General features: G+C 38.3%; 1 protein-coding gene across 1 annotated transcript in view; it reads left to right on the forward strand.

The window, feature by feature from the left end:
- NID1 (nidogen 1) overlaps positions 1-21,113 on the forward strand; it is a 48,300-nt gene extending 27,187 nt beyond the window's left edge. The window contains exons 13-20 of the mRNA XM_062572172.1: positions 4,788-5,012; positions 5,656-5,828; positions 7,905-8,031; positions 13,801-13,972; positions 15,968-16,125; positions 16,907-17,030; positions 18,255-18,367; positions 19,912-21,113. Coding sequence (XP_062428156.1) covers positions 4,788-5,012; positions 5,656-5,828; positions 7,905-8,031; positions 13,801-13,972; positions 15,968-16,125; positions 16,907-17,030; positions 18,255-18,367; positions 19,912-20,033 — 1,214 coding nt within the window. The 3' untranslated portion in view covers positions 20,034-21,113. The remainder of the gene's footprint in view (positions 1-4,787; positions 5,013-5,655; positions 5,829-7,904; positions 8,032-13,800; positions 13,973-15,967; positions 16,126-16,906; positions 17,031-18,254; positions 18,368-19,911) is intronic.
- The last annotated feature ends 2,896 nt before the right edge of the window (positions 21,114-24,009 follow it).

Here is a 24,009-nt window from a genome sequence, read left to right on the forward strand (position 1 = left end):
GTTTTTTGCTTATGTGGGGAATTTGTATATGCATATTTTTAGTCTGACCCACTTTCAGTCTTGATGCTATTTTCCATTCATTTTTTTCAAGTTCCATGATATACTTTAGTGACTTTTAAATTCTAGATTGCTAATGGTGGGTTACAAAGCAGATGCAAAAAATTGTCTAAAACATAGTATAACAATTTAATTTTCTGAGGAAAGCAGTTCATTTTGCTGTAGTTCAAAATGCACAATCCTGTGTATCTAGTCCAACTTGTGTGTAATGTGGTCCATGAAACAGTACTTCTTTGTCTGGCTCACGATCCCTGTTCTGAACTACAGCATCTCTTTTAGGGGGAATTTTCTGTACACTGGTTCAAATTTTGACTAGTATGTTGAACTTTGGATATCAGAACTGGATACAGTAATCCATGAATTGTCTCACAAATCTCATGTACAGCAATAACATTGCTTCTCCATACCTGTGTAGTGTTCCCCCTGTATATGCTGAATTCTTTTTTTATATCCTCTCACACTCGCTATGGCATTCAGCTGAGTGATAACATTGAACTGACTGTCTTCTGATAGCTTTTTCTTAGTCATCATTTTCCAAGAAAAGTCTCCATGTTTAGAAGCTGGTCTACACAGTATATTCCTAGAAGTATAACTTTCCATTTGACTATGTGAAATGACCTGTTGATTTAATGAGCTCAGTTTATCTAGTCACCAGGTCATGTCATTCTCATCTTTTGCAGCTTATTTGTCTTCTATAAATCATGCAAACTATGTTTGTATATATTCCTCTAGAATCCTAATGAAGAAATTAAATTTCTTAATAAAGAAATTTAAAACCAAGACTAAAATAAGGTGGAAACTTACTGAAGATACCAATACTTCATCATATTTGCCCATTGACTCAGGTGTTTTTCAGGTTTTAATCATTTATTGAATTGAGGTAACCTATAGTATAGTGCTCCGTTTTAAAAAAATAACACGGTCTTGTATGCCCAAGTAGAATGCCATATAGAAATACAAATGGAGCCTTGAAGTAGGTATGACTTAATTTCCGTTTTCTAGAATCAGAAATAGGAGTAGCTGTAACAACACAGTTATACCAGGTAAATATTATTTGCTCTTAACTCCTATTGTAGTTAATGGAAGTTTCTGTTATACAAGAGTCAAAAAGATCAGAAAACTTTCCCTAATGTTAATTGTTTTGCATCTTTGAAGAACTTCAATTAGATGAAATATTGCTATGTTTATATAAAATGAGAAGCATTAAGAATCTTTATCAGACTGGTGTGCTGAAGGAAAGAAAAATTACTAGACATAGTGTCTGTCTGGAAGCTGATTTATAAAGTAGCCCCTGTACTACCTAAATACAGGCCAACTCTTGCTGTATGTTTTGTCTAACTTGTACTGTTAACTCGTCAAGGGAAGGAATGTACTGTATTTATTGTGTCAATCCCATCTTTCAAATTTAGTCATAGCTAGCCTCCTTTCAGACAGTTAATTAAAACAATGTAAGGTTCGCAAAATCAGATCATCATGTCTTAAGAGCACTGAGAAAATGTGTGACTATATAACCAGACTGTTCATCACAACCAGCTGTCACCTGTATCTAAGTTTATTGTGCTTCCATTGCTCTATAGGCTACAATGCTGGTCTGGGTTTCAGCTTGCTTTCTGTTAGGTGTCTCTAGTTAAGCTAGCTGTTGAGACTGTCTTTATAGTGAGTGGAAATCTAAGCAGCAGTTAGTTCAGGGCTTGATTTAGCTGACTAGATGTCAATGTCTACTTCAGGATAACACGAATTGCCCCTGAATAATGTGCTATGTTGACTAGATTTCTCTCCTCTTCGAAGGAGACTGTGGCTGTGATGTAGGTACCCACACTTAGTCAGACTCCTCACTCCTAGTTGAGAACCCTAACTCTTAAGTTAAGAAGACTTTCTTGTGTTTGCTGACCCAGTGATGTCTGACTAACACATGCTCAAGGGAGCAGCTGCAGTGTGCCTAGAGGTGCAGGGAAGATGCTGTTACAGGATGTGGGAGATGATGTTTACCATTTGCCTGGTAAAGGAGAGGTACATGCTCTCACTGCTAATCTCTTGGGTAAAAAGTGTTTAAGAAGGATTAACTACTTCCTTCCTCTGAATAGGTTTTGAGGAAAGTTTAGCAAAGATGTCTACCTGCAAATCAGTGAGCTGTAGCATGGAGCATAGTAATTTGTCCCATGATTCAGAAAGGAGGAGAAAAAATACAATATGGATACTAAGCAAGTAGTTTAGACTGACATAACTTGTTAAGTCTTTTTTCCCCCAATTATAAGTGTAATATTAGCTAAATTCATGATTATTAATTGAAATTGGTGGAAAACAGCCTTGGAGGACTAGTTAAAATGACTGAGTCTCCATCAAATGGAAATGATGACACTGCTTTTATTTCTTTTCAGAATATTTATTTAAGGTAGACAACATATTGTGCTTTATAGTGGTAATGTTTATCATAAATATATATAAGAAAGACTTTCAGCAGCAGGGATAGTAAGAGATCTAGTTACTACTGAAAGTGAGTGGAAGTGGGTATTTAGCATCTTCTTATGCTGTAGAATATCTGTGTTAATAGGCTTTTAAAAAAGAAAAAAGTATACTATGCAGTCTTCTAGAAACAGAGTTCTGACTTTGAAAACTAGTTTTTGACTAGTCTCTTGACTAGTTGCATAGGCAGGATATTTGTGAGGTGGGTTTGATCATTGCAATGTAGGTAATCTTCAAAACTTCCGTCAGTATTCCTGTTTGAAATCTACAGATATAAATGTGAGTTGTCTTGAAATTTGAACAGACATCAGTATTTCAAGTTCTTAGTTATAGGAGTATATTCTGTGTATAGTAGCTGAGTCCCAGCTGGGAGTTAATACATTTGTATGCATAGTTTATATCTGCTAACTCCTTCATAAAATTTATCTAATGTTCTTAATTTGAAAAATTGCAAGCCATTTATAAGATATTTGAGATTTTTTTTAATTCTGGGAGTTGGGGACAGGAAGCACAAATGGCCAGCTTCTAGACTTTTTTATTTATTTATTTATTTATTTATTTTTATCCCTGCTGAGGAGGAGCTAATAGCGCATCTCAAAGATAACACAGATGGATTGCAAAACAAAACCAAGATGGGGTCAATTTACCAATACTCTGTACCCCCCTGCTTTCTCTTGTGAATGATGCACGTAATATGACCTCGAAAAGAGCAGTGTGGGAAAACTCTCTATTACTGGAACTCAGTACTTTTTGTCTTTTTCTTTTTTTATTTCATTGAATGCATGCAAATAAAGTATTAAGTAGATAATGAACGCCTTCCTTTGGGGTCTAGTTGTGTAGGTTGTCTCAAGGCTCCCAACAACCCACATTAAAGTTGAGGCCAAATATTTCAGTTGTTTAGAGTGAGCTGTTCTCCAGACATTTATATTTCTCTAATTGTGTCCAGGTGCATGAAACTTATCCAAAGCTTTTGCTTGCATAACTAGTGTAAATAAATAATAAAAAACACAACTATGCTGTTTTGTATTTATATGACTGTTACACCGCAGTAGTTCACAGGCATATGGGATTAGCTGTGTGTTCTACAGGGCTGGGTCTGGCTTGAGCCACACATAACTAATGCTGTCTACCAATGCAGTCCATATATAAAAGCATGCAAGGAATAAATAGAACTGTGGTGTTTAAACCTCTTCATCAGGCAGTTTGCAGTAAGTATTTCTAACTGTCTATGGAAATCGTTGATAGGAAGAAGATAGGTGTCATAATTACAGCTCTTTCTCTCCCAATGCACCGAGTGCTTCAAGGGTCTCAAGGGGAAGGTAGATCTGACCCAGATTTGGTTATCTGGAGAAGGGAAAAGGTTATATTAATAAATGTTTTAATTTCATCAGGCTGTTTGACATCTGGAAAGATATATTGATCTAAAATTGTGTTCTCTATTGCATAAGGGATAGAAACACGCACACTCAGAGAAACATATGATACAAAATAGCTACATCACCTAAATGTATATTACTGTAGAGATTACAGAGGAAAGATTAGCTTCCAAGATCATCAGGAAGTTCAGAGATAATCAGTTCTTTTGATTTTGATTTTAAAAGTCTAGACTGAAAAAAAAATTTTCATATGTTACTATGTGTACCAGGCAGTGGACAATCTGTCCTTGCATTTCCTTTCTTTTTTCCAAAAATATGAAATGGATGCTCAAATTTGATGCCTGAACTTTCAAAATCCTAATGTGTGTCAGAGCAATGAGTTGTCACACTTCCCAATTCCTATAGGGACATGGTGTCAGCCTCTTCTCATGATTTTCTCATGTGACTCTGAACAGAGACTCCCCTTTGCACTACACAAAAGAGCTTTATCTACTGTATTGCCTGGCTAATTAGTCAAACTTTAGGACCCGTGAATAAATGCAAACTGATTGGGCATTGAGGTAGGCTTAGTTCAGCTCCATTCACATGTTTCTTGCTGATGTGCCCCAAAAGAAAAAGACAGGGATTTCCAGCTTTTGTTTAGGGCCCTATTGGGAAGGAAGCTGCAGAGAGGGCGACATTGAATATGACATAAATTTAATGCAAACATGTCACATTTACATAGGGCAGAGTGTTCTTGAAGGTGCCCTGAAGGCATATGCCTTCAAGATTTGTAACAGTGCCGTGGTCCTTTGAAGATGTGGAATGTTTATGTTGTAATTTTGTTCCATTCATAATTAACCAGATATTAGTTAAAAATAAGAGTATTCATTGAACTGTATCTTTTCACAGAAGTAGAAAAGACCAAATGTCAGCATGAACAAGAACGAGCTCTTGGAAGCGGAGGCACTTTCTTCCCAAGAGAAACAAGAGTTGGTCAGTTCATTCCCCAGTGTGATGAGCATGGGAATTACCTACCCACTCAGTGCCATTCCAGCACAGGATATTGTTGGTGTGTGGATAGGGATGGAAATGAAATTGATGGCACCAGAAGTGGCCCAGGAGTTCAACCACCATGTAAGTGGTTAAAGCAGCTGTTTCTTGTGGTGATGTCTTTGTTGGGAGTGCATTGTTTCCCAAATGCGGGGCTTGGTCACATTCCTGAGATAGTGCTGGCTTAGGGCAAGCGCTATCTGTTATCCCAGCAATCATACGCCTTGTGTGTGTGCACTCCAGCCCTTTGGAGTTACCAAAGTATACTGTTGCTCTAGCTAGCGCATCTGGACAGCTGTAGTGAGCTCTGAATGAAATGGTTATCTATGTTCTTCCCTGCTTTAAAACCATTGGATTCTCTGTAGTTCCTGCCTTCTGGAAGCTGTGGCAAATATGAATGTATGGCAACTAACTATAACTTCTGGATACAAGGAGCTTCCTCACTTCAGCTGCAAAATAGCATGAATGTTCAAATAAGCTTTTTCAAACATTTGAAAGAAAGCAGTTAAAGAGCTAAGCAGAGTATTATGTCAGCTGCTTCTTCTCTGTCATCTAAGGAGAAAAATTCAGAAGCTTTCCTCATCTGATTACTGTTATTAGTTTTCACTTATAGGGCTGTTTCCTTCTAAGAGGTCTAGCTGTAATTGTGTCTCTGTAAGTAACATGGGGCCTTGTTATGTTGTACAAGCTAATTTTGTTTCCATCTGTTTCTTTCTTTATCAACAAGGTTTGAGCACAGCTGCTCCTCCTGTTGTTATTGGGCCCTCCGTTCGACCAGACACAATACCTCTCCCCCCTGGAACGCACTTGCTCTTTGCCCAAAGTGGGAAAATTGAACATGTTCCGCTGGAGGGAAACAGCATGAAGAAAAATGGAGCAAAAGCACTCTTGCATATTCCAGTAAGTGCCCTTCTATAAAGGGCCATGTGCTGTGCAAAGAACTGTAACAAAGATGAGAGATTTTGTTTTCTGTGTCATTTGATTATTTAAGTTCCAAACTCAGTTTTTACTCTTCATTAAAATTTCAGTATCCTGTCACTTTGTTATTGAAAATTCTTGATTTGATTAGTAAAAGACCATAAAACTGAGCTATAGATAAAAATATTTGCCTTTAAAGGAATGAATCATATAGCAAAAATCTAATATTTGTGATCTTGCATGCCTCTAAGAACACGTCATACAAACATTGCTACACTCACACTTTCATTGGCTTTCTGTTCATTTTTGACTCTGGTATAACTCCAAGAGACCTAGAAGAGCAATAGGAGAAACAATTTTTTCTCAACACTGCCTCAAAATTCTGTCCTAATTGCTTTTGTTTTCTTCAGTTGGTACTCTGCACTTCTTGGCTATAGATATATAGTCCCCCCTCTCCTGCCCGTTTCCATCTCCATTTGTAGGCCCAGTGGGTGGTAAATCTTTTTCCCACGCTTCTCACTGCTGTCTGGAAAATCTTCCTTGAAGATGAATCTCTGATAGTGAGAACTTATCTTTTCCATTGCCTATGACACACTAACTCTTTCCATCTCCAGCTTTATCACATACATTTATTCTATCTGAAGCATGAGATTCCTGTTTTTCACTCCAGCATTACTGTATTTATAACAGCTACCAGGTAGTGTGCCTGGTATCTTCTGTGTGTTGCTGTGAATATTTACTAAACCAAACACTGACTAAATTAGAGTCAGTTCAGTGAATAGTATCATGAATTGTACTGTGAGGTAAGGGAAAAGTCAAGCTCTGTCCCTTGTCTAAAGCAGTGCTACAGTCATGTCTTCAGTAAAATATGATCTGCAAATAGGGTAGTTACATTCATACGCAGGCACAATTCTGAATCCTTGTCAGCTAGTCACATTACCTACCTGATCTAGCTTAAATAAATTCATTAAGAGTACCTTCAGGAAAGAGCTTCCAAAAGATAAGGTGCAACTCTTAGTTAAATCTTTTAATTAAAATTAAACTTGTGGGTTTTTTTTGCTAACAGTGCTGCCTCTATTTTTGGTTTTCTTTTTTTAAGACAATAGAAATTTCTGTAAATTTTAGAACATTGCAGCATAATTGGGAAGAGACAGTGTATAGCAGCAGGGAGATGTTCAGATTGTTTTATAGTATGCAATTCTATTGTAGGCTCAGAAATAAGCAAATCTCTGTTTTAATTAATATTTAGAGGGGAAAAAACATGCTTAGAAAGTCAGAAACTTTCTAAGAAGGTAATGACCTTCCATTTTTTATCCAATGAATGAGAATCTTAAGTTACAAAAGCATCAAAAGGCACAGGTTGAGGAATCAATGTGAAATCAGTGTTTTGCCCATGAAGTCTTTCTCATTTGCTTGGAGGAAAGAGTTTCAACTCTAAATTCAAACTCTAGTCCAATTTTTTTCTGCCTAGACTATTACGTGTGTATGTTCCTGAGCATGTTCACTGCAGCAGAATGGTTTATGGAGTATTTATTTTACTGGATAAACTGTTTATGTTTAAATGTACTTTGATAGAGTTTTTTTGAGTCTAATGATAGGTAGCACTGCTGAAATGCAGCCATTTTGCTTGGACTGGTGAATACAGAAAAGCAGTGAGACTTTGTGAAGTCATTATTCCTCCTTAAAGGCAAAGAATGATTGAGAGGTAAAAGTAGATGAGGAGTAACACAGTCAAATAACTGTATGAAGCTTCTTCAAAAGGATATGCAGATGAAATCAGATGAAATAAAAGTGACCCACAGTTCAGCACTAATATCTACAATACTTTTTTTGAGATAAAATACTTTTTTTGAAATAAAAGAATTGTAAATGGTGTCTGCTAGTTAAAAGGGACTTAAAACTGAAAATACTATTCTAAGCTACTCTTAGACTGTCCACCCTACCCTTTTCCCTGCTCACCTTCCTCTGCAACTCTGTCCAAGAATATTGTTGCTTCAGGCTTAACTTAGACCCATAATTGTTATTTATTATGAGCTTTGCTAATTTGCTTGTTAACAGGACAGAGTTATTATTGGAGTTGCATATGATTGCATGGACAAGATGGTTTACTGGACAGACATCAGTGGCCCTTCAATCAGTAGAGCTAGCCTGCATGGTGGAGAGCCAACAACAATCATCAAAACAGGTAGCAACATAAGTTTCTTCATCTTGTTCCACCCTAGGAATGGCGGTAGGGACTTGAATTTAGTAACAGACACCTTCCAGGTGTTGCCTGAGCTCTAGCATTACAAGTTGGTACTAGCTGGATAAACAAGATCCAAAGAGCGTAGATAACTTAAATAAAATCTATTTCTTCTGCAATAGCATTTCATCAGCTTCCTCCTCCTGAGATGGGCAAGAAGTCTGTTCTTTTTATATAACCTAAGTTTAAGGCCAGGAATGAGAGCAGCTCATCAGTGATATGTTTCTATTCTTACTTAGAATTGCCGTTATACAATACTGTACCTATCTAAGCATTGCATGTTTTGTGAACAGCATGGGAACATTTTAAAGGAATATTGGGGAATTTGAAGGATGAATTGAGCTGTTGTGGTGTTTTTAAAGCACATGTGAAAGTATTAACAGGTGTTGGGTTCAGAGCCTCACAGTTTAGAATTTTGAGTGTGCCCCAACTGATCCTCCCACAAATGTTTAGAGGGTTTCTTACCATTTTACAGCCTTAGGCCATGTTCTTGCTGCATTGAAAAAAGAAAAAACAAACAATCAAAAAAACCTAAAATTCTCCTTTGGATGCTTTGACACTTCTAGGAACAGGTCTTGAGGCAGGCTTGAGGTCTGGTTCACCACCCCTTAGTGCTCTCCACCTGTGTTGGCAACCTTCGGGGTGCCACCAAGGTGGGACAGGGCAACTAGTACTTCCAAGGCAGATTCCCCATGTAATGAAACATGCTCAGAACCTTACTTTCCTATGACCATTGGCCGTGCTATGCTGTGTCGAGCCTGGCAGCCTCTGAGTAGCCCACCTATTTTATAGTAACATCATGGCAACCATACTGATCAGAAAGGGTGGTCCAGCATCTTTTCTGAAAGGTTCTGGTGTCCCTGGCCATAAGGAGTGGAACATATGGGTAGCCTAAGCTCAGACTGCTGTAGATGGAGACGTTGTTCCTGGTTACAATGTTTTAATGGCCCTAAGATGTAAATATGTGAAGAAGGGGAAAAAAGCATAAATAAAATGAAGTTGGGAAGAGTTAACAGTTTGGATTAGTTTTTTATGGAGGAAAATCACATCTTATCTTTGAGAGCTTTTCAACAGAATCAGTGAGCATATAGGTAAGTGTGATCCAATAAGTACAGTGTACCTGGATTTTGAAAACCTTCAATGAAGTTCTTTGCAAAGGGCCTTTGAATAGACTAAGTTGTCATGAGATTAGGGGGATGATCCTATAGTGGTCTAACAGCTATTTATTGCCTGATTAAAAGATAAGCGACAAAGGGTAGCAGTAAATAGCTGATGTTCACAATGGAAGTAAGTTGCCATTAAATTCTAGGTCATGTGCTAGGGCAGACCCATGTTATTCAATGTATTTATGATCTGGAAAAGGGGATGAATGGTGAGTTATCAGTTTTGCTGTTAGACAGGTGCTGAATATAATTAAAACCAAAACTGACAAAGGACTTGCAGACAGGTCTCATATTTTGATATGTTCACACAGAATACCATATGTGTGTTTGACTTAGATTTTCGTTCTGGCAAGTAAAGAAGGTAATCCAGTGGCCAGGTGAGGTTTGGTTACGTATAGACCTTTTCTCTTCTGTTCTCTGCCTCTGAAAGCTGCCTTTCTGCTGAGAAGGGACTGATAAGAGGGGAGGATGAAAACTCTTCTCTGTTCCTGGGCTGGGGGATCAAACAGCTGAAAGATGGTTAGAAACTGTTTCAGCTGTGACTTTCCTTGCTTATCATTAATACTGTAAAAGAAAAGTGAGTAAACCCATTTTGCTCATTTCTAACCCTTAGAGTTGTTCTAGCCTTCAAGAATTAGGCTAGAGGATATTGTGCTTTTACAGTTCATGTGTTGTTCTTATACTGATTCCTGAAAGCCTTTGTAGCTGACTCCAGTCTGTGTTCTTTTTCATAAGAAGGATAAGTATACACCCATCTTGAATATAAAAACCTTTTGTAAATGGAGTGGAGTGAGAGAACAGGTAGGGAACCAAGTGAATGTGGAGGCATTAAAAAACAGCAGCAAAAGAGTAGCTGGAGGAACTTTCTGAGTGCTGGAGTCTTCAGGAAACTGGAACAGTGAAGGCAAGATACTGATGTAGGTTGTCCTTAGTTTTGAACCTTTGCAGCTGTCATCGCAAAGATTTAGGAAATTATTTTAGCAAAACAATCGATCAATTTTAAAATTCTACAATAAATGTACCTTTGTATTGTTTTGGATATGTTAAGTACCTGCACTTGGAGCCTGTGTTTCAGAATAGCCATTGTTTGCTGTGACTGCATTCAGGCTTTCAGGGGTAGCAGAGAGCTGGGAGCAGCCTGGATCCTGCCATTGCCCTAGGAAGAAAAGAGGGGGAGCTTAAATCCATCCCTAACTAATGTAGCAGCTATAGCGTTTGATCTTTCTGTCCAACTTGATGGCTGAGATACTTGAGAGACTTTCTTTTCAGCCTAACATACTTAATATAAAAGAGACTCTTAACTCCTAAAGTGAATGTGTACCTCTGTAACTACGAATTCAGTGGAGGAAGGGTTTCTAATTTCCACTATCAACTGACAGAGTTGTGCGTGTGTGCACCAAAAATCTTTCAGTTTATAATACATTTTAGAAATATTTATGAAAGCTTTCAACTAAATTTGATTATTTTAGGTTATGCAAGGTGCTTACAACATAGCAATGCCATATGGAAATAATAACCTTGTGGTTTTCATCTTCTGCAAAAATATCATGTGTAAAGGCATCTCATGATTTCTGTTGTCCTGTTACTTGTATAGGATGTGGATGGCACTCCTGAAGACACATTAACTAATGCTGCTTTTTGCTTTCTATATGAAATGTTAACTGGCTCTTTGATAAAGAGTCAGAGCAATACAAGGCTGAGAACTCGGTATTTGAATGGATGTCATCTTTGCTGGGCATGGCTGGCCAAAACTGAAACTTTAAAACTTTTAGGAAGAAGAAACATGTCTCTTAGAAGGCCCATGAGAATTTCTGACTTTGTTCTGATCTTTGCCTTTTCCCCCCTCTGTGAGCTGCAGCTGCTTGGTTTCAGTTCACTTGTATTTTTGTGGAATGCACTTTTTTTTTTTTTTTTTTTTTTTTTTTAAGCTCTTGTTATTCAAGTTGGGTTGCTTTGCAGAGACATGTTTTATTGTGGGGCCCCATCCACCTCTCATCTGCTTCTGCAGCTGTATAGCCTGTGGAGGCTTTCTGAGCTCTGCAGCTGTGGAGGCAGGTCTGGAAGGAGAGATTTCTCCTTTGTGATAATTGCTTAAATCATGTCAGTCACACATATCTGTATGAGCCTGTCTTTTTCCCAAGGACAGAGCCTTTGACAGGACCCCTGAGCTCCTGGTGATATAGCAGGAACACAGTTGTGCTCCTGGAAAGATGGTGAAGTGGAGGATGGTGGTACATGAAGTCTGTATGTTTCCTTACCTCTTCAAGGAGGCCGTTTTTTTCTGACTAATTGTCAACCAGACAGGAAAGAAATTTACTTTAATTTAGCTGTCCTAGTTCATAGCTGAAACAGGAAGTTGGCCAGGGAGCAGGGGCTCCTGGGAACCAGTGGTAGAAGATCTCTTCCCTACTGCTTTCTTTCGTTTCCTAAAAAGAGACTGGGAACTCTCTTGCCACCATTCACTCAGTGATCTTCTCCTCATCCTGGTGATGGGCTAGGGATTGTCCATGTCATCACCTCAAAGTGAGGCCATCGTCAGCAGCTCCTGCCTTTAGCAAAAAGGAGGTAGGAACGTTTTTGGGTCTGACTTACGTGAATCATAGAATTGATAAGGCTGGAAGGGACCTCTGGAGATCATCTAGTCTGAACTGCAAATAAGTAGTCTGTACAGGGATTGAACCCACAACCTTGGCATTATTAGCACCATGCTCTAACCAACAGAGATAAGTGGTAGTTCCTTGCAGATGACAAGTTTAGCTCCACATGGGCACTTGGGGAAATAAAGGCAGCGGTGTAAGGTCAGTGCACCCAAGTTAAAGTATGTCTAAATGCCCTTGAGAGGGGTAAAGAGGGAGCTGATCAGCAGCTTTGTTGGGAGCCTCCTTATGCATGAACTGTGCATCAGAAGTGGTGAGATACTTGCGCAAATCTTATTTGTTCATTTCCACCTTTTTAGCAGTGGACATATATCCAAAATGACCTGTGTCCAGGACGGGTTTAATCTATCCAGATTTAAAGTATTGTGCAACTTATTCACAACAAAGTTGCAGTAGCAAATTTAAGACAGCTCCATCCAGTGTTCTGGCCCAAATGTCTTTTCTCCAGAAATGCAGTTTGTGCATTGTGCGTACAATATGCAAATGCATATTATTTGTTTAATGGCTATCAGTAAATAAACTTGAGAATTAACAGAAGGCCACTATGCCTCATTCCCTCATTCTTGAACATGTAAATTACATGATGTGTGGATCTATATTTGAAAGTTTCCTTTGTGAAATGACAAAGGGTTATTTTGCCCTTTTTCGAAGTGACCTTTTGTTTGTTTGTTTGTTTTGGGTTTTTTTTTAAACTGGAATTGAAGTTAAAAATCTGTTTATACCTGCCTTTGACTTTCTTATATCCCACATAGCCTGTTAGTTCTTTTTCAGTGAATATATGGACCTTGAAAAGCATAGAACAATTTTTGTATTGGCTGAATTAAACCTTCAACTGCTATATATTTATTCTACATCCTTCATTTGAGTTAGAAACTACTAAGACTAAAGCAGTAAGGTCATTATTTGCTATTTCCTGTTGCTTTTGGAACAGCTAACTGTCCAGGGAAAGCTGCGCACATACAGTACCAAAACATGTTCCAAAAATTGCTTTGCAAAAACAAAGAAATTGATCTAAATTTCCTCAGTTAGCTAATGTCATTATCTCTAGTGCTTTGGAGCTTGATTATCTTTAAGTATTGCATTGGCTAAAATTAGAATAAATCAAGGGTTTCAGAGGGGTGTATGCCAGTACCAAAGATGGGGGATCATTAAAGATTATGAAATCCATTCCATGTCCTGGCTTGCTGAAGAGGGCAAAGAAAGATTCTGATAAACGCTACTGTGTTTTTTTTGGCATCAACTCTTAGGGTCAGGGTATAGCAGAACAGTCTGTGTAAATGGGGTTAGACATTGGTGAAACCCTAATATACTGAAGAGAAGATTGACTAATGTAAGACTTTTATGTTAGACAGTTTCTGCTGGCTAGTACCTGGGCACTGTGACCCTAGGCAGAGAGATGTGCAGCTCCATCAGTGTCATCTAGCTGCATTTGTTACTACATCCCAGAAAATCAATGCCCATGTAGTACAAGAAACTAAGAGCTGGGAAAGCTGCTGCCTGGTTAATGTCCTGCCATTTTGCTATTCTTGAGCCCATTAGGCACTCCAGTGCTCCAACCACTTAAAGGTGTACTGGAATTCCAGACAAAACGCGGATGTATTCAGTAGTGACACAAGTATTAGCACTTGGATTTTCTGTCTTTCACTGATTATAGATCTTTTATTTGTGCATCAGAGGCATCTCCAAGAATACTATGTATTTAAACTTCATAAAGCAAAATACATACTCCTCTTCTGACATGCTAACATATTCCATGTGAAGTGGCTTTTGTTAGACTAGAGTCATAAAACTGAAAGAAGACTTCTAAATTGAAAGCTGAAAATGCTTATGAGGCTGATACTGTATATTGGGAGTAAATGTGATGGCTAAGGTTGTTCTTTGTTCTCTTGCAGACTTGGGAAGCCCTGAAGGAATAACTGTAGATCATCTAGGTCGCAACATCTTCTGGACAGACTCTCAACTTGATAGAATAGAAGTGGCTAAGCTGGATGGACGCCAACGTCGTGTCCTCTTTGACACTGGCCTGGTGAACCCTAGAGCAATTGTAGCAGATCCCATGAGGGGGTATAGATATGTTTTCAAGATATGCATGCAAAGCTTGATTTTTTTTTTTTTAAAAAAAAACTTTGTTTCTTTAACATGAGCGTATACTGTATGTCCATGTTTTAGACCTTCTTTAGAGAACAATAGGACTGTATTTTCCTAAAACAGCTAACAAACAAAAACTGAATAAACTACTTGAGTGTCCTATATCTGAGTAGTATATTGGAAATAAAACTTGTTTAAAATGTAACTATATAATCTCATGATGTTTCACTGAGAGGAGCATGAAATGCTTGTTTGTACCTTGCATTCATTACAATTTTTTTTTTATAAGATGACAAGCATTTCCCCTATCTAGAAGAATTTATTTTTGCAAGATTCCTGGATTAAAATACTAGATTAAGCAATTTGATAGTTTCATTACCCTAGTGACAGACATTTTTCTTGTACGGTGTCCCTTCTTCAAAAACTCTCATAGTGTGTTTTCTGTCATCATTTTCATTCCTGTCATTCAGTTGCCTGTGAAGGTCCTATTAAGCTTTTATCTGAAGATATAGATAACTATATACTTTAAAATTGGACTCGTAAAATGCAATCACAGAAATAGCCCTGTGGGGTTTCAGTAGGAGAATTTAAATTTTTTCAGACTGTGGCCTAGGTCTGCAAAAACAGAAGCAGACATACTTTTATGTAGTCTTTGATCTATCAACATTATTTTCTGTGAATATGGAAGAAATACAGGGAAAACTAGAACAAATAGAGCACCCATGGTAATGCTGAATGAGTGTTCATGAGTTTCTGAATCAGTCTGCTATTGTCCTAGTGCAACTTTATGCAGCAAGGCCACTGCTGAGAAGAGGCATTTCAGTCAAAAATACTCAGAAGCAGAGAGGCTTTTTTTTTGGTCATGAATTTCTGGAAAGCTGTAATAAATGATTATTCAGTTGATGTGAGGCATTTGGAATGCTGTTATGTGAGAATTCATTTGTGAACACATGTAGTATATTGTTCAGTGAGACATTTTTGGAAGATGCATCCTCATTCCAGATGTTTGCAAACAAGGTTTGTAGTGGAAAAAAAAAACAATGTCTGCAGCATTTGAAATTGCAGGTGGTTGAAAATTAAGTGAAAAAGTAATGGTACTGACTTCTCTCATTTATATAATATAATATAAACCTTTCAACTAAGTCAGAAAATTGTGAGGTGAAAACATCTGTGGATGAGCAGCAAGTGGCAGCAGGGTAGAGAAATCAAATGCACTTAATTGTGTGAAGTGAGGGGAGAGGCACAAGCATAATCAGACTGAGGGGGATCTTCCATTAACAACCCCACTGACTCTGGCAGAGCCCTGGGTTCAGATCAAGCAGCACGGACTTCTCAATTTCCCAGTAGATTTATTTTTTAGTGTTAGAGAATGAACAACAAAGGTGCTTACTTTTAGGGGCTATGTTAATTCTCAGCCACAGAAAGTGTATCCAGATTAAAAATGGTCACTAACAAATGGCTGTTAATAATAAAGCATTAGTGAACTAGTAGTCTTGCCTGGGTTTTTCTCATGACCATAAGCTGCTTTGATCAATTCTGTTGTGAATTGCTTATTTAGTGCACTGAAAAGGAAAATGTAGTTTTGAATGAATCCCATAAATGCTCCTGGTGCCTAACCTAAGCAAATGTTACAGGCAGTGAGGAAGGAAGCTTTAGGCGAATGTTCAGAACAGTTCAAAACTGTTGAAATAGAGATGTTTTTGCCTGGCATCTTGCAAATAATATACACAGTAGAGTGAAAGCATTTTGTGTGTGTGCATATGTGCATTTGCTTTTTTTGTTTTTTAATGGGGGTTATAACATTTGATACATCTTTACTACTCTTATGTATTCAAGTGCAATATGGTGGTTCTTATGGCTTTAGCCTTTGGTCTGTTTTGTTATTTTTGTTTCCTTAGCATTTTCCTTAAATTAAGAAAATCATTTAGGATCAATCACTGTCTTAATTCTTACCTTTTTCTTCCTCTTAAGGAACTTGTATTGGACTGACTGGAACAGAGAAGCTCCCAAAATTGAAACTTCCTACATGGATGGCACAAACAGAAGAATTCTTGTGAAAGATGATCTGGGGTTACCAAATGGGCTGACATTTGATACTTACTCCTCCATGCTGTGCTGGGTAGATGCAGGTAAAGAGATGATGAAATGTAACTTCATAATAATAGAAGACTTAAGTATCTCCAGTCCTGAAAGATGGACAGCTAATTAATGTTTATAGTTCTGTGGACTACACCTTAGACTTCACACCTTGCTTTTTGGCTTTAATAATCTCACCTGATTTGTTATTAGCACTGTAGAATTTGCATGAGAATGTGTGCAAGTTGAAAGATTTAAATTCTGACTAGGTAACTTTCTAGGAATATTAACAGGTTTACATCTATGTTTCTTATATGCAGATATATTTAGCCCCTTGTATAAGAAGTTGTGCCTTCAGAGATAAGAGTTTAAGACCAGAAAAATGCATAGGTTCATCTAATGTGGCCCTAAGGAATATCATCTTGTCATTATAAAGTTGCATTTCTCTCTTCTTCCATTTTCCCTAATCTTGAAATTCCCTACTTGAAAGAAACCTGTGACTGTTTATGCTCACTGGTGGTGTTTTTGGGGTGTGTAGTAGGATGCTTCTATCTGTACCAAGAGAGTTAGCTTGTGAGTGATGGCCATGGCTAGAGTGGACATGTGAGAACCTGCAAGTTAGATGTTGTGCTGAACAGTGCTGTCACAGCAAAGTACTTTCCCATCCAGTCTTTGGCACATACAGATATGTGGCACGGGCAGGGCTTTGGCCAAGTATGGTCCTGGAGGACTTCCAGGAGATTTTACTCTGTTCATGCCTGTGTGCTTATGCTTGTCCTTCATACCCCATGAGAGCTCTCTTATACAAAGACTTAATTGTTTCACTGTACTCAGGCACCAAGAGACTGGAATGCATGAACCCTAATCAGCTTGGTCGACGAAAGATCATTGAAGGAATTCAGTATCCTTTTAGTGTTACAAGCTATGGGAAGAATTTATACTACACAGACTGGAGAAGGTATGTTATCTGCTAAAGAAATTATGGAGTGCTTTAATTTGTTCTTCCCTTTGGCACAAACTGAAGTAAATAAGTAAATACTGTGTTTCTCATTTTTGACCACTTGCGTGTTCCTTTCTTTTCTTCTTTTTTTTTTTTCCTGCTTTCCTGGCAATAGCTGATAGAGGGTGGAGTGGATATGTAGAGTTGACCTCTTGGTGTTGCCAGTTAACTGGGAGGGGGGGGTGTCAACTTAATGGTTTGCCTTCTAAGAAAATGCTTTTAACCTTGAACATTTTTGGGAAAGGAGTGGGAGTTAAAATGTTTGCCTTGTGGCTATACTTACTGTCATACAGAGGGCAAAAATTAGTCATTTGAGGCTTTCTATCCTTAGTATTAACTGAATATTCAACAAGAAATAAGAAAAAGACATTTTTTACTGTCTTGACAACATTGTCTTCTGTTGCAAATGATTTTAAATATCTAGACATTAGAGTTTATTAGAATTCCCAGCAAAAATTACAGACTGTGTATTTTTAAATCTATAGTTTTACTTGAGGTTAATTGTGATGTAGGCTGTATCTGCAAACCTGTTATAGGAATGATTCCGTCAATTGCGGCAGGAAGAGCTATTAATAAGCGTTCTTATTCTTATTAATAATAACCTTAATTATTAAATTCTTAGTATTAAATTCTTTTATTAATAAGAATTTCCAATGTATACTGTAATAGCTCTGAAATACTGTTCTAGAATAGTCTTGTATAAATGGGAAACAGTGTTACAGTTCTGGTAGTTGACTGCACCTTTGTTTCTATAGAGAAGTGACTGCTTCTGAATGTGTATTCCTGTCTTCTGGATATCAGGCTCCAGCTGAAATACAACATTGTTCATAATCATTATGCATAATAACTAATGTCAGCTATGCCACTGAAAATATTGGAGAGGCAGAATATGGAGAAATGTGTCAAAATTACCAACAACTGTGTTCCTTCAGAGGGATATAACTATGTTGGAAGCGGCTCCTTGATGCTAGATCTCTTTGCTGCCTAGAATGAGAGTTGTAATGTGTTTGAGTTGTCCAAGAAAGATGGGGTCTAAAGGGATTTATGCTTGTGAAGTCACTGGCATATCATGAAAAAAAAAAAAAGCAGCTCCAGATTTCTTCCCTCCCCCCTCCTTTTATTTTTGTTCCCTGTACTTCCAAGTTCATCTCACTTCTGTATATTCTCTCCTGCATACTGAAGGGATGCTGTTGTAGCTGTGGATCGCTCACTTTCAATAGAAAATGATAACTTCCAGCCTCACAAGCGTTCTCGTCTCTATGGAATCACTACAGCCTTTGCTCAGTGCCCAGGAGGTAATCCAGATGTTCCTCAAATTTCTCCAGTTTGCAGCACCTCAGCATGTAAATTAATTTACCTGCAGCTCCCACTGGGAGCCTGCAGACCAGTCTAGGTAGTTAGTTAGTGAAGAGCTGGTTATTGTTTAGATTCCTGTTTGCTGAGAAATTAAAAAATCACTTTAAAATTTGTTCTAAAAAAGCAGTTTTTGTAGTTGCCATATAGAACCAGAATGGGGAGGGTAAAAGGGGCCTATTTTGTCCTTTATGGAAAGATCAAGAAGAGAATTATGAACAAGATGAAGATCTGATATAGCAAAAGCTATTATGTTGCCATCATCTAAACTGAATGCTATATTCATGGCTGGGGCCTTTTATTTGCTTATTCTTAACTTAAAACTATAGAAACATCGTGGTTTTCCAGATGTCCTTAGTGGACAGTATTTTAGAGAATGAATGTTCAGAAAACAGCAGGTGGTGGGGTGGGTGGACTGATCCTTCTTCTCTGTGAATGTTAAGCTTCTCAGATGTATTATTGAAAAGCCTCATGTGAAGCTTAGAACAGAGGAAGTTGATAGTCTTGAAATAACAATTTGTTCTTTGAGAAGCAATACCACTACTCAGTTATGTTGTTTTTAGCAAATTGCAGTTAGGAGAAGAGTTTGCATTTTTATTACTACAATTCTGCTAGAATTGTGGTTCTGGTCTTTTACTGCAGACCAACAGCTCCCTCCACCCCACCCCCTCCCCCCCAAAAAACCTAAGATAACTTGTGTTCAAATTGTATATGTTTTTTTTATTTTATATGTATTGCATAATTTAAATGAGTGTTTCACTCAGAGTACTTGAGAAGCCAGTTATTTTGTTACTACTAGTTAATTCACAGTTCCATTGTGGTAGGCACTGCGTGAGCATAATAAAACAACATTGTGTGCTCTGAGTAAATGCTTATGTTTATATTATTCAGAACCTTGGCATCATTTCTCTCTTGCCATATGTCTGTTATGTGTTTCATTCTCTCAGGCTGATTTCCTGTCAGCTTTTTCCATGACACTGTCTACTTTTTCATTTTATCTCTCAACATCAGTTGTCTTCTCCATCACTCCTTTTTTTTGTTTGTTTTTTGTTTTTTTTTTTTTGTTTTTTTGTTTTTTTGTTTTAATGGATCATTCCTCCGTGTTTTTGTAATGGCTGCTCTCCAGGGGTTTTTGTAGAGTTTTGGACTTGGTCCTCTTCTTTTTCACTTCCATATTTCTTCACTCACTGTCTCTTCATTCTAATGTGTGTGTGACCACTCAGCTAATTTATAAAGCACTTTTCAGAAACAGCCCAATTTTCTCACTTTGCTTCTCTTGCTCTGTCACGGATATCTGGATCTTTGAGGAAAATATCAGAAGTTGACACAAAGGATATGATAACTCCCATCTCCCCAAAGTTTCACTCTCTGCCTCAGTGTGCCTTGTCTTTCTAGTGTAATCATAAAATCTGCACTTTTGCAGGGATGTGTTTGTGTTTTTATTTTTGTTTTTTCTCTAATGTTTTACATCTCTGTTCTTTTTCAGGACATAACTACTGTACGGTGAATAATGGCGGTTGTACTCACCTTTGCCTGGCTACCCCAGGAGGCCGTTCTTGCCGCTGCCCTGACAACACAGTTGGAGTGGATTGTATAGAAAGAAACTGAGCATTAAAACAAGCTAGAGCAGCAGGCTCCTTTTGGAATGTACTGTAAATACTTCAATCCTGTCAGTACAATCAGACCCTAAAGATAAGTGCTCCATGCTGCCAACAGCAGGCCACAACAGATACCTGCAGCCATGCACACTAGCAATAACCATTTTGTACCAGTTAGGCAAGACTGGGCAGCCCAGGTTTGGTCCGGCTGCTGCTTCTTCCTTGTGATACTGCTTCTTGTTTTTAAAGGTGAATGTGGGGGCCTAGCTGCGCCTGTGCTGGATTAGGAGGTAGTGTCTCTAGGCAAAATTAAAGTACAGAATATAGAGAGGATGACATGACTTAATCCTGAGACTGGGTTGTACCTTGGAGCATACAGCAGTTCATCTGCATAGTGGTGTGCTTAGTCCAGCACAAGCACAGCTGGGCCACAGCTTTAGCTGAGAAGCAACCGTGGGGTCCCAAGGATGAATAGATGTGGGTGAGAACACCTAGTAATAACACACATCTAACGCCTAACTGCTTTCCTTCCACTGCCTGCACCCTACCATTTTCAAAAATTGAATCTTACCTTCTGACTCTTGTAAGTGCTACAGAAATGCCTTATCAATTTGCTGACATGGTAGTTCTTGCCCTGTCTGTTTTTAACATTTTCACTGGTTTTCAAGTGATTTATTTTTCATCAGGTTAATGTGGGTTCCGGAGTAGTTTCCTAAAATTCACAAAACAGGCTTTAGATATGGATCTCAATTGTTGATTGTTCATCAAAGAATGGGTGTTGATTCATCTGAAGGTCTTTGATTCTTAAAGAGACAGTGACATTTGTTTGCTTCCTAAGGATTTTTAATAATGTCTTTATATTTTAATCCTATATTACAAGCCTGAAAATGATTTTTGAATTTCATCCTAATCATCTTTTTTCTTCAGCAAACTTGACATGCCCTTTTGTAGACCATGGTAGTTAAAAACGTGATTTTCAGAAAGGTCATCTATCTGTGTCTTAGGGTTTTAGAAAATAAGTGAAGGTGATGCCCAGTTCCTATGCCAGTGTTCAGTAACAGTAAAAAGCTATACTGGAAATCAAAGCAAAGGTGAAATGTTTTTATTATCACCACTGAGTTTGGAATTGGGAGTGAAAATGAAAATGCACATTCTTATGTCAAAGTAGTGGTACGTGTCTGGGAGTGAAATTTAGCTTCCACGCTGTATGTTGGGAGGGCAGCTTACCTGCAGAAATAGAACAAAATAGGGCTTTGGGACCTTCTGTCAGAACACAGTCTGATGATCTGAGCAGTAAGCTATTAACATCCCCGTTTCCCCACTTCTTCTTCAAACACTACAGTCTCTGGGCAATTCTCCTCCAGGTCTTAAGAGTTTAAACAGGCAATTCTGAGTCTTAACTATGTGACAAATTCCTCTTTAATTATATATTTATCATAAAAGTAACAAACTATATAAAACATTTTAAAGTTCTTTTGTATAACTTTTTGTAACTGTTAATTCATTTTACTCATACACTTAATCAGTCTTACTGTAAATATCAAATGTATTGAAATGAAGGTGCTTGATAACTCTTTCTCCAGAATTATTTGCATATCTGGTGAAATATTAAAGTTTACACTCTGTACAGGTATCTACAGTACAGCCAATAAAGAATTTTTTTTATTTTCTCTATAAAAAAAAAAAAGCGTGCCTACAGAAGAGAGTGGTATGTTGTGTCCCAGTTTCCTGCAGAGTTCTGGTTTTCAGCTAATTCTCATAGCCATTGTTGATACTTCTGTTCTAAGACAGAACACTATAGGAAAAACTGCTGCTTGGTCTTCTGTATTTTAAAATTAGTAAGATATTCCTATTCAAAACAAATATGTGAGAGTACTTCTTAAAAGAATATGCAGCTTCCTCTCTTTTATGACTTGGATGACACAGACTTTTTATTAGTTTTTAACTGCTGTTTAACATTGTCAAGTGAACATAATTCAGTTATATGTACTTTAAACTTCTGCATTAGTCCAAATATATGGGGAGGATTAGACTGAGTGGAGAATAGAATCTGTTACTTACTCAAAGATGTTCTCAGTCCTGAGAGTTTTGTTTTGTTTTGTTTGATTCCCCACCAGCATCATCATGTGGCTAGAGCTTAATGATGGGGTTGCTTTGCTGCTGGGCAGCACAACACTGTGAGGCTGCAGGTTTGCTGTGCCTGCAGGACAACTGCAAGCTAACTGAAGTGTGGACTATTGGAGATGGCAATGCTGAGGGTTAAGCTCCTGCACCTTTACTGCTACAGTGCATCCGTGCCTCAGTGGGGATAGCAAAAGGCTGTTAGTACTGAGCAATGGACTTACTAATACCAAAGCTGACAGCTGGAGAGCAGCATGCCTGGCAAGTGAACCACGGGGAAGATAGGTAGTGAGACAGCAAGCAGGGCTGCTGGGATCTAAGGGGTTGTGTGGAGTTGCAGGAGACTGGTGCTGAGCCATTCTGGGAGCTACACAGGAAATTAGTGGTTATCTGGCCTTTAGAGTGTGCATAGGGCTCATTCTTTACTAAATGCTTTTTTTTTTTTTTTTTTTTTTTTTTTTTTTTTTTTTTTTTAAATTCTGATCCTTTAAAATTGATGATTGCCTGCTTTGCTTTTGAACTAGTACAATATTCCTCCTTGTGAATTATGAAAATTATTGTTACTAAGCACGGGTTAATTTATGCAATGAGCAGTGACAGACATTAAAGAAAATATACCGTAGCATACAGAACTTTTAGTGTTAATATGCGAGTCCTAGAGTTCTGTAAAGTCTGTTTAGTCTGTAGAGATAAACAATATTAGTATAGAGAGAAGCAATATTAGTATGAACTGAGTTTCTAGACTGAATGTCTGTTAACTCCAGTATCACATTTGACAGTAGCTAGCACTAGATTAGAGTGCTAGATTAGATATTGGAAACTTGAGAAGATCTGTGCCAGCAGTATAGATGTGGCAGACCATCTAGCGCTGAAACAACCTTCAGAGTTACAGACCCTAAAAATGAGAAACTTGTTTAAAGCTGGAACATCAAGTTTTTTTAATCAGCAAATGCTCATTGCTAGCTTGATATTTTAACTTTGTCCGGGTGCAGCAAGGGCAAGTTGTTCCCTCATGGAAAGGGAGCCAGGTATGGAGCATAGTAACAAGACAAGCAGAGGTAGTGGCCTCACTGGCAAAGGACCCGAGTGAGAGGAGCAAGTGAAGGTAGGCAGGTTCAGCCATAAGACCACATCACCAGGAAAGTCTGAAGTGATGGGGCAGATCCAAAGTCAAGCTCGGGAAGTCGAGTCAGGGTGAGGATGAGGTGTGGAGACGGTGACCAGGGTCAGACACAGTCGAGTGATTGCCAGGCAAGTCCATAGTTGTGAGGCAGGTCTGAGGTCAAAGGAAGCAGAAAGTCCATGGGTCAGGAAAGTCCATGGTTAGTTAGATTTAGCTCAGTTGGTTACAGCGTGGTGCTAATAATGTCAATGTCATGGGTTTGATCCCCGTATGGGTCACTCATCTGAGGGTTGGACTAGATGATCTCTGGAGGTCTCTTCCAACCTTACCAATTCTATGATTCTAATTCTATGATTCAGGGTCTGGATCAGTGGAGTACATCACAAGGCACAGGTAACAGCGCAGCTCAAGCAGGCCCACAGTGAAAGTCTCAGCTTTATAGCAGCCCTCAAGGGAAGGAGCGTTGCTCTCTGAGCTCCTTTTAGCTTTGTTCACACCTCTTGTTAACCAGTCAGCTAAGCTGCTAGTGAAAGGGTAGTGTGCTCCAGGACCTGACACTCTAGGCTAGATTCATTATTCTGATAAACATCTGCCTCCTCTTTGAATCTTGCTAAATCTTTTGGTCTCTAAAGTATCCTCTGTGTTGAATTCCATATTTTAATCACTATCTGGGGAGGAGTCTCATCCTTTGAGATTTGGTATTAGCCATTCCAGGAAGTTTGTCTCAACCTATCCTATTTTT

Source organism: Rhea pennata, chromosome 3 (assembly GCF_028389875.1).
Source record: "Rhea pennata isolate bPtePen1 chromosome 3, bPtePen1.pri, whole genome shotgun sequence".
NCBI classification, from domain to species: domain Eukaryota; kingdom Metazoa; phylum Chordata; class Aves; order Rheiformes; family Rheidae; genus Rhea; species Rhea pennata.